The sequence below is a fragment of the Ostrea edulis genome, chromosome 6 (assembly GCF_947568905.1).
Source record: "Ostrea edulis chromosome 6, xbOstEdul1.1, whole genome shotgun sequence".
NCBI classification, from domain to species: domain Eukaryota; kingdom Metazoa; phylum Mollusca; class Bivalvia; order Ostreida; family Ostreidae; genus Ostrea; species Ostrea edulis.
Genome location: NC_079169.1, coordinates 63,485,620 through 63,499,969, shown reverse-complemented (window position 1 = coordinate 63,499,969; position 14,350 = coordinate 63,485,620). Strand labels below are relative to the sequence as shown.

Below are 14,350 nucleotides of genomic sequence, written 5' to 3'. Positions count from 1 at the left end.
AAGAAGAATGATTGATTGAGGTTTTACGCCGTTTTGGCAGTATTTCAGCCATTTTACGGCGGTTAAGAAGAATGAAGAAATAGTACTAAAAAAGACTAGGATAATAAAATCTGATGCATATATTCTTACATCATAATGTGCGTCTGTCTGTCCGTCTCTCATCACCTTGCGGATCAGATAAAAACGGTACTTATAGGGATAAGAACATCAAATTTGGGACACAGATTCCAAATGATAAAGAAAGAACCTTGTAGTTTTTCAAGGTCAAAGTTCGAAGTCATATTTACATGGGTATGTTTATAGACACAAAACAAGATAGAAACAGTACTAATAAGCTTACTATTCATATACATTGTATATTCAGCCATCATGTGTATAATGATTGGTGCGGTGTTTCTGTGTGTCTTTTCATCCATTATCACCTTGTTGGAAGGGAAGAGAGTGTACATGTACATGTTTCCCGTGGTGTAAGGAAGATGCTTCTTATTTCTCAAGGTAATAGTAATATTCCATGGGTAAAAATTACGAAACACAGTAATACATGTACTACGGTTAGGATAATCAAATTTGGTGTACATGTGTCCCATGGTGTTGGTATAAAATATATTTTAGAAATAATTGCTTCTCAAGTTACACTTCATTAATCTAAAATATTTCTTCAATGAAAGGTGAAGATCACGAACGTTGATCAATCTCATAACTCCTATTAGCAATACAAATTATAGAGTTGGGCAAACATGGACCCCTGGATATACCAGATGTGGGATTAGGTATCTAGGAGGAGTAAGCATCCCCTGTCGATCGGTCACACCCGCCGTGAGCCCTATATCTTGATCAGGTAAACGGAGTAATCCGTAGTCAAAATCAGTGTGCCAAGAACGGCCTAACAATCAGTATGAAACACGACAGACATTTGACCCAAAGATAGGTTGTTTTGGAAAACTAGATCATTATAAAAATCATAGAATTTACGAAATACCGACTTTAAACGAGAGTGTTGAAAACCCTGTAACATCACCTAGTTTTTTAGTAGCCTACCTCGATTTAAAAACTGATCATAAGTAGAACAAGCTCTTGCGTATCGAATCAATTGAGAGAATTATGCAGGTGATAATGGAATATTGCTACATAGATGTGGGAAGTTGACGATGGGGAAGCTGAAATCATCCCGTTTGTCATAAAGTTGAGTTGTCGTTAATATTCATTTTCAATAAAGTATCTACGTATAAAGCAGACGTGGAAGACTCTATGGTGTCTTTTATTTCGAGTTAACATGGATATATCGAATCGATGTTCAATCTGATGTTAACAAAGTGACCTTGTGATTAACATTTTAGAAATACCCTTCGATATTGCAGAAAGTGCCGAAATAACACTGTCAGAACCACTTTTGACCAAAGAATGGCTTATCTTGGATCTTTGATTACTGTTGCATTTCCGAAAATATCGGACGGACGTGTTTTATAGCGTGGGCGTTGCTTTTGTTTCAACTGCAGACTAATGTGCTTTTTCCTTACCGTAAAGAAGTGCGTCATTAATTAATTTGAAGAGATTACAAAACTTGAGAAACTGCAGAGATACTTACTAACTTAAAATTTGCCTGTGTTTGATAGAATAATTGAATTCTGGCAACTTTATATTAACTCATTTCCAATAGATAATAAAATGAATTCAATAACAGAAGATAATAAAATTACATGATTTTGAATAGTGAAGAGAAAAGAGAGTTCATCCATTAATAATGAGATATTAAAAGTTATTCATTGACTGCTATTTCCGCTATACTTCTCATCGCCCGATAAAAGAGATATGGATGAAGTAAATTTTACCACACTATTTAATTCTGACAGACAGTTTTCTTTTCTTCCCTTTAGAATTCCTTTAAAATCAATTAGAAAATTAACTCACTTATTATGATGAATTTATGCTTTTAGTAAAATGTCAGTAGAACAAATGCGTCATAATTTCATTAATCTATATTCATTGATTTATACACGATGCTCTAAATAATGGATTACTATGTAATATATAAGTCTTCTTAAAACATGACCATTCGACGTTCTTCTTTCCAAAAATAGAATATTCGAGAAATAACCATATTTCCTACAAACTTCAATGCCAAAGGAAGGAAATATTGTCAACTGTAGCAGATACGACTAAGATATATTGAAAGCAATGTGAGAAGCCAGCAGTTTTACACAATTTTTTTGCCATTTTTCACACATTCACAATTCTAGTTCTTGTAAATCATACCATCCACTGCACAAGCTGCCACATTTAATAAGGTAAGGCATGACGTTGTTATAATTATGAGAAATTAGGAATATTTTTTAAAAGCAAAAATAAAATAAAATAATTTTACAAAGGTCTTTGTTATATGATAATAACTCAATACACGGTATTGTCAAATTCAGAAATTAAAAAAATCTTGAATTTGGAATACAGAAAGTTATATAACATTAATAGAGATGAACTCAAGAAGTGCCGACGAAAATGAACATGCATAATTCAATATTGAACACAAATTCAAAATATAATGTAACAAATTTTAAATAAAATCTCTTAGTTTACCTGTGTGTGTTTCCTGGTTTGTTTGGTGGTTTTTTTTTAAAAAAATTAATTTTTTTTTTTGCTTATTTACTTTCGTGGGATTTATTATCTTCTTGTATTTTTAAAATTTATTTGTTTAGCTTTTGTTTTGTTTTATGCTCCATTTGAGAATCTTTTACTCACACAATGTATATGGACGTCACCAGATGTGAACGTTAAACTTCAAAATTTTAATTAAAGTTTTATTTCATCAAAAACAAAGATCCGTTCGTCGTATTATTGACTTTACTAGACAAATCGTGCATTTGTAATGCCTGTATAACTAGTAACCTGTATTTCACTTCGTTTACACTAAATTTCAAATTATTTTATATCGTCGATAGTCAGAGTTGGTGCTTACCACGTGTTCATCATTCGGGACTATCGCTTAATCCCAATTTAGTGACCTTGAATAACCGTATACTACTATGGCCTACTTGGATTGTAAAAACTCGGGTTCATTTAAATGCACGTCATACACATGAACAAATGAGCAATAGAACGAGTTTATACGTCTCATGTAAACCAAAATGGCGGCACTGTGCATTGCAAAGTTTTTAATGTTAAATGGTAAAGAAATTCGATATAACTTTTCAGCTATTCTAACTTGTAAAGCCTCTTTTTCTCAAATAATGCACCATAAATACTAACGATGAATAGATAAGACATGCATACACTGTTTACTATTCATACTAACGATGAATAGATAAGACATGCATACACTGTTTACCATAAAATACATGTGGACTGGACCCAGGTCCATATATGATAGGTCATTATGTGACATCGATACATTCGATTCATCGTCGAATTAACCCGAGTTAACTCCGATTTGCCAATCAAAGTAGACCGATCAGAGTACAGTGTCATAGTGATTTACAAATCATAACTTTTATTAAACAAATACAGTAGATAGAGTAGTACTATAATACGTTGTTGATATTTCGGTATCCTTAGTTTTACTTGGTCCTACTTTTGGTGTCTATATTTACTTTAAGGTGTAAATGACAACTATAACCAATCAGTGTCCCTTATTTTGGTCATGTGATCATTGTATATATGGAGTCACGCTTATTCGACTTTCTGGATAGTCATCCTTTCTACCCCCTACCTGTTATTGGTTTTACCCACCTTTTTTTAAGGCAGGCAGTTTTTAATAGTTGTCATCTTTAGAATTTGATTTTTGATGGAAAGATATCTTGGTTTCATAAACCACTTTCTCTCTTTTTAACCCCATTCTTATGGATTCTCAGTGTAAATTTATTGTTTAAATACTTTCTAATACATGTATGAATGGGACAGTCGTGAGGTAGTTGAGGATTTTTGTTCGCTATAACTATTTTAAAAAATACCTTGTAGAGCATAGGAGGACTATCAATCTCCCCTGCTCTGTTCCTCCTCTACACCATCCCTATCGCCATTAATCCAGTTCGCGAATAGCGATACACTACCCCTTTCACATCCAACCAACCCTTTCTCCCCACCTGTTATCAAATATTTCTGCAGTGCATCGACGCACTGCGAATGACTGCTCTTTTTTTTAGATCTTTGTTTTCATATATATGCGATACATATTTCAACGCAATTGCTTAAAATCAAAATAATAGAAAATGATGCTGTGGTTTCTCATTTTCACCTCCAGAGCTATAAAACTTGATGAATTAGGTTTGAGTTAAAATTTCCATGAATGAATGAAAAATAAAACCATATTTAACACTATATAGAAGTTATGAAAGTAGAAAATGAATTACTTTATGGAACTTTATAATAATATTAAGCCTTCTGATATAAGTTTTACTTACGCAGTCATCCGTTGGCACGTGCGATGAATTTTCTCTTTAATGAGCTGCACTGCTCGTCCAATTTATGCACAGAGTGCTTTCATGTGTGTATTATTGTAATCACATTTATTCAATCTCAATTTCCACTCTCGAGCCTAAACCGCAAAGAAAAATGTTAATGGCGAATATGTAAATGATTCATAACTGAAATTCATTATTAAATTTGGATGCCCCAACACCTTTGTTCTAGCTCCGGTCATAGTAGGTATGTTTTCTTCATATTTTTTCAAGAATTATATGAAATGTTAAACACTTTAATTATATATATGTATTTTGCGAACAATGATAGTTTTTTAAAGGGAAAGTTTAAAGTTATATGTCTTTACTGACACTGAGCGTAATGTGGTGTTTTATAGATTTATAAATGTAGCCGTTTCCCTTAACCTCGAAGTATTCGTACAACAAGGATGACTTCAGTCGTAAATATAACAATTGAAAAGGAAAACATGATTTAAAAAAAAAGAAAGTGTATATGAGTTATGAATCGATACTTTAGATTTGATTTTTATGTATTAATCATAATTAAAACTCAATAGTATATAGTGGTTAATATCTTATTGTTTACCGACTGTGACTTTAGTTGGAGAGTTATATATGAAATTTATTTCTATCAATAACTTAATATTTCACATGACATTTGTGATGTTTTAAACTACTTATGTTAATTGCAGTTCCAAGCGTGACAAAATCAGCAGGGTAATGAATTTATTACCTTACATATTCCTCTTCCTATAAAGACTTGATATTTTCATGATTGTACAAAAAATCAGATTTTCATAAATCGTGTGGTTGGTTCATAAAATTAATGATAAAATGTGTCGTTTCCAAGATTTTTTCAGTTAATTATTTGTGTACATGTTCATGACTGTTTCATGACAAGAAAGTTAAGCTACACCATTGTTCTATTTGTATCGTGGTCAAATGGCAGCTTCTAAGAAAAACTAAAAGTCGTTGAATGACACATTAAATTAAGTTTGCTTTGTGTTATTATTTTTTTTTCAGTTTGAAATAAAAAACAAAGTAAACAGAAATGAAGCCCAAAACGTGCCTTTATATATAATGACTGGTAGCATTAATTAAAAAGATGTATAAATTATGTAATAGAAAGGTTCTGCACATCTTAATGTCAAGAAAAGAAATCTTTTTGTCTCGGAATCAGAAACGTAGGCTTCTAGAGAACAGACTTGATGAAAAATTATATTTGTATTCATATACCTCTTAAAATATTGAAAAAGAAATGGTAAAAGCTTTTTCTGAAAATTAACTTTACAAATTCTACAGTGAACAGTAAAAAAGAGATAGCATGGGGATTTGAAGAAGAAATAGATTACTGTTAATTTTATTTTCTATCCCGGAAACAGAAAATGTGGAAATATCAAGTAATAATGTATCACTCTGGAGATATTTTATAAATGATAAATGATGAAAAACGAGTATCACTGCAACATTTACATCCGAACACGATAAAGTTTGTTTGGTTGGTTGTATATCCGATTATCGCTGAACGTCATTCATATGGAAACGTCACCATTGTCGATGACGGGCTGCAAAATGGCGCTTACGGCCTTTGAGCATGGAGGGATCTTTATCATGCCACGCCTGCTGTTACACGGGGCCTCGGTATTTGCGGCCTTATCCGAAGGACCGCCCCATTTAGTCTCCTTTTCTAACCCGGATCCCCAAAGGACAAAGTTTGGACTTTTACCATAATAGTGATATAGGGTAACAGTAAACTGCATAAGATGCATGGGAAAAGTTATGCCCCGTAAGCAGAGATTCTGTGGCATAGAGGGTCTGTCTGTGTTTCCGCAGAAAACTTTAACTTATGTCTTAACGTGTGAATTCGTTGTGCTAGAGCTTTCATATTTCACATGTGTATTCCTTGTGACAGAACCATTCATTTGGTACCAGAACTACTTTGCTGTTATGCGTAGCAGCAGTGTTTCAAAACCACAGTATTTCCCCCCCATAAAAACATCCGCATCCAGTAGCTCAATGTTGAACTCGCATATGCTAGAAGAATTATAAGTATTAATCTGAAGACAGACATCATATCCCATAGCTCATGCTTGAACTCGCAAATGCTTATAACATTATGAATATTAATCTCCAGAGCATATGAGATTGCTAAGATACTTAGTCCTAACTACGTCCCACCATGATCCTATATGGGAGAGAAACCTAATATCATAAGCAATCCTATTTTTTCAATGGAACATTCAATTATGTGTTTATATCTCTCAACGATACGCAAAAATAATAAGTTTTTAAATCGAGACAGGCAACTGACAAACAAGTTGATGTTACAGGGTTTCAACAGTTTCATTTAAAGTCAGCATTTTGCAAATTCTATTATCGTTATAATGATCTAGTTTGCCAATACATCCTGTCATTGGGTCAAATGCTGTCTGTCGTGTTTCATACCGATTGTTAGGCCGTTCTTTACACAATGATTTTGACTACGGATTACTCCGTTTACCTGATCAGGATATAGGGCTCACGGCGGGTGTGACCGGTCGACAGGGGATGCTTACTCCTCCTAGATACCCAATCCCACCTCTGGTATATCCAGGGGTCCGTGTTTGCCCAACTCTCCATTTTGTATTCCACATAGGAGTTATGAGATTGATCACTGTTCGTTATCGTCACCTTTTTATACGTCATGAAGCATAAAGGCGTGAAGCGTCGCAGTTCATCCCCTCATGTATTTCCAAAAATGAAATTTGTTTTCTTGAATGAATTATAACCAACGTTTTTCTCTTACATAGACCCATTCTATTGAATCTCGAATATTAGTTAAATTGAAATATGAAATTAGTCACCGATTTCTAACAAATTTGCCTTAGAAAATTAAATTTCAGTAGGATCCCTAACGTGCATTCATACTTAGATATTTTATTGAAAGTATATATTAACGGCAAACTAACAACTCAACTTTATGACAAACGGGATAATTTCAGCTTCTCCATCATCAACTTCCCATATTTATGTAGCAATATTCCATTATCACCTGTATATGGTGTTTATATCTCTTAACTGATTCTATACGCAAGATCTTGTTCGGCTTATGGTCAGTTTTTGAATCGAAGCAGGCTACTGACAAACAAGTAGATGATACAGGGGTTCCAACAGTCTCGTTTAAAGTCGGCATTTCGCAAATTCTATGGTCGCTATAACGATCTAGTTTGCCAATACAACCTATCGTTGGGTCAAATGCTGTCTGACGTGTTTCATACCGATTGTTAGGCCGTTCCTGACACACTAATTTTGACTACGAATAACTCCGTTTACCTGATCAAGATATAGGGCTCACGGCTGGTGTGACCGGTCGACAGGGGATGCTTACACATCCTAGGCACCTGATCCCACATCTGGTATACCCAGGGGTCCGTGTTTGCCCAACTCTCCATTTTGTATTGCTTATAGGAGTTATGAGATTGATCACTATTCGTTATCTTCACCTTTCCCTTGAGCAATTTATTTCACTGGTTTGTCAAAACGCTGATAAAAAACAACTTACTAAACTAACATAAGAGTTCAAATGAACAATTTCATGTTTGAAGTACAAATGCTATGGTTTGATCTTTCTTAGAATATAAGACCTCATCTATCATTCATTTTAGATATCTAAGAATATTAAGTGTCGTTCCTTATCATATGGCTGTATTGTGAATAAAAATAACTAACATTGGACGGAAGGAAACAGATGTAATTTGTCAAAATTTACAAATCATCATTTACACATTAAATAGGATAAATATGAAACAACGAATTTTTATGAATTTTTATTGCTTTTTAATTGCTGCAATATAATGCACGCTACAGATTGAAATTATATAAGCTCTAGCGGTCTTGAAACATTGGTACGAAATTTACACCAATTAAGTTGACGGGGAAACCGGCACATTAGAAGCTGTGGTAAAAATGAAGGATTAGATAAAAGTAGTTTTGGATTTCCTTAATTCAATGAAATAGAGCGAAGAAGACAGATTTGTCTAATGACATACATTATGTGGGATATGAAATGCATTGCGTAGACCATTCTGCTTGGTTTGTAGTCAACGTCCAACTGCAATGGCTCTTGAAATGGTTCCGTCTTAATGTCTCTGACAATCGTCTTTGTAACCAAATACTTCAAGTAGGTATCAAAGCACAAGGAGGGCTACGCAAGTATATAGCCAAGTCTGATGAAGAAATTAACATCAATGTAAAACGTAAATTACTTGTTCAAAGGAACGATTTCCACGATCTCATCCCAAGGGTACGACTGTACATATTGTATGACACACGCTTACCACACACAGAAACTTTTTTATCCTTTTCCTCCACTGTTATTTATTTATTACATGAACGATATCGTCAACCATAATGACTCTCGGATGTTGGGTAAACATATAGCATTCGGTATTGAATGATATTTTTTCAATGGTTTCCTTTCTCCAAGCCAGCCAATGGTATATACATATAATACTATAGCACAGATGCCTTGCACCGACTTCTAAACTAATCCTTCTCCACTTCGTTCAAATTAAATACAATAGTCAGAAATTGTGTATTAACTTCCATGAAAAGAAGTCTGACGATTAATAACGCTTCCAAAACGAAATACAGCGCTTAAAGGGACTGAATCCAGAAAATGAAGATACACAGACTTTTGACGACATACGAAAACGTAATTGGTTAAATGTAAAATTTGCTGCCTGAAAGACACAAACCAGCTGTTGGATACGATGACAATAATGGTTGGAACATGTTAGCACCATCATTGGAGGCGTTAATCAGAACCATCTTAGTAGGAGTCAACATTTACTGGAACAAATCATCAAATACGTCGTGGTACCATCTTGTGAAAAACCACCATTAACCCATACCTGCACAATGAGTGCACTTGACCTAAAATGGAGGTTGTTTTTAGATGTCTTTACTAGCAACAATTAGTTTTGCATTTGATTGCTTACAACGAGAACGAGGCATTTGGAGATTCTAGTCGAAAATCTTATTCTAAATACGTTTCTGAATCCGTAATGTGACATGATTTTTATTTAACCTACATATATCAAGGACTGCAAGGTTACTCAAAATGTTAGACTTAGTGATGTATTGATTTGGGAGATCAATTTAATTACCTGAAAAGTTAACAAAGATTCAAAAGTAAGTATTCACAGTTCTGATATTTTTCTAATTTCAAATTAAAAAATTGCGAGGTTTTTATTTATTTATTGATTAATTCAAAGGTTGTTTTTTTCATCATTTACTTTTGACTGAATGTTCAAATAACTTATCGTACTAATCCATAGACTTAGTTATTTCCAGCTTGTTAGAAGTCTTTGTTTTCGCTGCTGGTAATGTGCAATTCGGAAAAAAATTCTTTATTAGAAATAAGTTTAAAACACACCATTGTATGTTAGAATTGACAAATTCATGATTACTATTAACATTGAATTAGAACTGCAGAATTGTAAGAATAAGCATGAAAGAAATGTAAAGAAAACATACTGACAACCAAAAGAAACGCACGCATCAATTTTCGGTAATGTATTAGTTCGTTCAAATGTTTAATTTTTACCACCACTGGGAGAAACACACCTATTGTATTGGAGAACACAGTGAAATCAGAGGTAGCCATCATCAGCAAAAAATGTCAAAGCTGAAAAGATGGTAGTCATTAAATTTTCCTTCTTCAATAACGAGAACACCCCGTTAGCCTTTATTGCTGATCAAAATATGCGATGCATGGAGTTTGTTACAGTTATTTTGTGTCATAGAAATGCTCTACATTGTACCATTCTTCCAGAAGTGCCTGACGCAAATCAGGCAGAGCTCCAGTGGATTTGGGCGCGTTCTAATGTGTCGATCTAACATGTTCCATACATACTCTATTGGCGGTTGAGGGATGGGCAAAGCATGAATCCTGACTCGTCAGAAAAAAGAACATGGCGCCATCTATGCATAGGAAACACATTTGGACGGTGTCGTCGCAACCATTGGAGTCTGACGTCACGTCGATGACGATTAAGGGTCGTCCCCACTGCAACGCGAAACGGCTTGATGCTATAGAAGCGGGAACGCCTCATCACAGAATCTCGGCTTATTATTGGATTATTTGTCCCTGGTATTTAATTTGCAGTTTGTGTGCAGTTGTAAACTGGTTGCTGCAACATCATGAAACGATCCTGACGAGTCGTCGGAGCCTTCGGTCGGTCAGTTTGAGGACAGTCTGCAGTTTGTACCAGTTGGCATGTGTAAAGACGATATATTGTGCTTTTACGGACATTCAGAGCTCTTGTCACAAAAAGTGGGGTGTTTCCAGCCAACAATAACTGCACTGCTCTGTTGCGTGCGTCTTTTGTTCCTGGTCATGCATCCTTTACGCAATATGAGAAAAGAATTTCAATATCAGACTGTTCTTACCAGCTACCTGAAGGATACAAAACTGGTCTGATACGCATAAAAAGCCGTCGCGTGTATCCGTGCACGTGGTAATTGCGGGTATGTATTGATGTCTTGCGGACATGAGAATATACTTTAATGCTGAGATGTATATCGAGGGGTCAGAAACCACCGAGACTTGTCCGAGAGGTTCCAAATTTAAATGCATTCCATAAGATATAATCCTCCCGTGTTAGTGGGGGTAACTTTCCCGTGATGCACTTAACATAAATTGAATAAGCATATTGGAATCTTGCATTATTCACTGGATAAAATTTAGATTTAATCAGCAGGGAAACAAACCCTGAAGTAAAGTGGTAGCAGAAAGGAAATACATGTAGTATGGACAGAAAAGGGGCCAAATGGATTTATCTAACAAAACCAAGGATGAAAACATTGTTTTCAAAGTTCAGTTCCGTTTTAATGCGAAAGCCTAACGAAATTGTGAAAGCATTGACATAGATATTGCTGGGATAGAGGATAGGATAAAGTACACGTTAAAAGGAATTGTTTCAAAAATATGAAATATTACCCAGTTGTCTTGTTTTGGCACGTTGTAAAATTTTAAATGGACACCACCATTCATGATCATAAACGACACTTTTCAAGGGAGTTTGTAGAGCTTTTTGATAAATGATAGCAATTATAATATCTTAATTCAAATTCTGATATTTTTAAACAAAGGGTTATCTACATTTTTTTTTTCTTTCATAGAAAATGTCACCTTTCTGTCCACTTGTTCTTCTATCCTGCATTGGAGTTGGTAAGTACATTGCCATTCTGGGAGGAAAATATGCCTGTTGAAAATAGAATGCCATATTTATATATACAGTATCTGTTTTGCAATTCAATTTACATCCTAAACTGCTTTTTAAACTATTGTAATTCAAAAGTTATATAAGTATGAAAGCACCTGAGATTATCTTTATGATAGCAATTTAGCACTTGAATATAAAGAGAATGCTGTCTGTGAATAGATAATTCGGTACAAACAATTCGCATGAAAATGAGCGAGCCTATGCATCGTCCTCTGCTTTCTTTCACTATTTTCCTCTGGAGATTTGCAAAAATAGTCATAGTATTTACTCACGAATTTATCATATGTACATGTACACCTTATGCTATGCATTGTTTCCACATTGCATAACTTTAATCAAAAGAACTACACGTAATAACGACTCGAACTGCAGACCACAATCAAAAGTCTTGCTTAGAGACAAGTTATGTGAAATCATAATGAACATGGTCTCTTTTATGTCATGAAAGGATATTATTTTGCTTTTATATAGCTTTGAAATTTTGATATATTGCCCTTTTTAAAATTTTGGTAGAGAAGCACTTAAGTAATTAACAATGCACAGTATTTTGTGTCGTTTTGACTAGTTACGTGTATATGCATAACGTATTTAATTATTTTTGTTTGGAATATGCATTTTTTAAAAACAAAAACGATTATTATACCAGTTTTGCGTCAATACTTTACTGCCAAATTTTGTTTTGTTTCGGCTATATGTGAATATAATTTAAGCTTTTTGTGTCGCTATTGCAATGTTAAAAATATTTAAAACAGATATACACGAATGTCTATGGAATCAAAGAAAATACGAAAAGGACAAAATATATGATATAACCAAATTCTGTTGGTTTTATTTAAAGGTCTTGCATCCTTTAATTGTTTGAATCCTGGGTACAACTGTAAACAGAACGGTGCGTGCGACTATTTTGGAAGGTGTAAATGTCCACCAGGTTTCCAAGGTTACGACTGCGGATTAGACTCATGTAAGATATAATTAGTTTTTATAAAATGAAACATGCAAAATAATTTTATTTCAAGAGAGAATGTTATATCATGGTCAAGTAAAGTATGGACCTGCAAAAAGTTTGTTTTTAAAATGAAATATTATTCATAAAATTGTGCCTAAATTGCAACATGTGTTCGTTTCTGGCATCTGTGAAATATCATCTTTATCAATTTTTTGAACATAGAACATTTTTCAGGAAAACTATTCATTGCTAGGAAATGTGTTCATGCCTCAACGGAAAAGGAAATTACATAACAAATGAATTTCGGATGAAAAGTTCATTACGTGACGAGTGACTTTCTTACAATTTACATGCATTTATTTTACTAAATATATTTTCTTTCAATTTTCAATCATTTCAATTATAGATATTGGATTATTTTGTCATTTGAGAACTTAATTTTTGTAAAGGTTTAACTATTTTTAAATTTTACCGTGATTATTTTTTGCTTTGTTTTATGATCTCCGGGTCAGGAAGGAAACGTCAAGTGAATCTATAGACACCGAAACAAGCTTTTCTCACGTAAATTCTACCTGACTAACTTACCTGACTTCCTCACTTTTAATTCTCTATAGACACCGAAACAAGCTTTTCTCACGTAAATTCTATCTGACTAACTTACCTGACTTCCTCACTTTTAATTCTCTATAGACACCGAAACAAGCTTTTCTCACGTAAATTCTACCTGACTAACTTACCTGACTTTCTCATCTTTAATTCTCTGTTGCAGCCACCATTTCCAGCTCTGCAGACTGCCGGGCCACTTGTCTGAATAAAGGCATTTGCTATAGCAATACTTTATGTTATTGCACAGAGGACTTTGTTGGATCACAATGCGAAATCCCTGTTCGTAAGTCACTTAAACCCATTCTAATGTCAAGTTTGCATGTCTGAAATAATTTTCAAGGCTTTGTATGTAGCAATTCAATAATTAGGAATTTTGCCCCCCCCCCCCCCCCCCCCCCCCCCCCCCCCCCCCGATGTGCAACGTACATATAGGATATTATGACAACGATTAAATACCAAAACTAATAAATCTTTAATGTCTATTCAGAAATGAAAATTGTCAAGTTTATGTCCTATAAAACATGCACTAGTTCGACACAGTTACATCATATGTTAAAAATACTATACGAACTGAAGTTCATGACCTTTTAATTTTTGCTCTCGCAGTCAGTGCAGAATGTGGCATGAGCTCAATGACGGTTCGAAGCTTCCAGCCGCCCGCCTTCCAGGGAGAAATGTACCTGAAACAGAGCATGTTTGGCTGTCAACTCAGAGAAATGGTCACAGACGTACCGGGCGTGAGAATGTTCGAGTTGGCAATCCCACATCGAGCCATTTCACCGTGTTCACTAACGAAAACAAAGAACAACGAGGTACTTTTTTCATTATCTGAAAATTAAGTTTTCTTGCTAAAACATGCATTTGCTTAATGAAAATGATGCAGGATACAAATACATGTGGCTGAATGACATTTTACTGGGATATTAGACAGGGGATACAATATTTGAAGTCGACGTAGCCACTGCTCACCACAAAGGTCTCTTTAGCATGTCCGACACAGTGCATCAAGTGAAGTGTGTCTACGAAGCAAGGCAAGTCCCATTGCTAAAAGATAGAACAGTTTTTATTAATTGTATCAACATAATCACAGGGCTCATGGCTTTAATTGTTTAATTACGAAA

General features: G+C 34.5%; 2 protein-coding genes across 10 annotated transcripts in view; one reads left to right on the top strand and one right to left on the bottom strand.

The window, feature by feature from the left end:
• LOC125683122 (gigasin-2-like) overlaps positions 1–4,467 on the bottom strand; it is a 56,841-nt gene extending 52,374 nt beyond the window's left edge. For 3 of the 4 annotated variants that reach the window (XM_056140371.1, XM_056140369.1, XM_048923943.2), the window contains exon 1: positions 4,392–4,461. The gene's annotated coding sequence lies outside the window, so the exon portion shown is untranslated. Of the gene's footprint in view, positions 1–4,391 lie in introns of all 4 variants that reach the window. The other variant, XM_056140370.1, reaches the window with a different exon arrangement.
• Positions 2,250–14,350, top strand: part of LOC125683120 (EGF-like domain containing protein 2) — a 16,507-nt gene continuing 4,406 nt past the window's right edge. The window contains exons 1-6 of one of the 6 annotated variants that reach the window (XM_048923939.2): positions 2,250–2,285; positions 11,574–11,622; positions 12,516–12,638; positions 13,393–13,512; positions 13,836–14,041; positions 14,157–14,260. In XM_048923939.2, coding sequence (XP_048779896.1) covers positions 11,577–11,622; positions 12,516–12,638; positions 13,393–13,512; positions 13,836–14,041; positions 14,157–14,260 — 599 coding nt within the window. In that variant the 5' untranslated portion in view covers positions 2,250–2,285; positions 11,574–11,576. Of the gene's footprint in view, positions 2,286–4,534; positions 4,636–5,105; positions 5,127–9,423; positions 9,582–10,899; positions 10,920–11,573; positions 11,623–12,515; positions 12,639–13,392; positions 13,513–13,835; positions 14,042–14,156; positions 14,261–14,350 lie in introns of those variants that run through there. The other 5 variants (XM_048923935.2, XM_048923936.2, XM_048923940.2 and 2 more) reach the window with 5 other exon arrangements.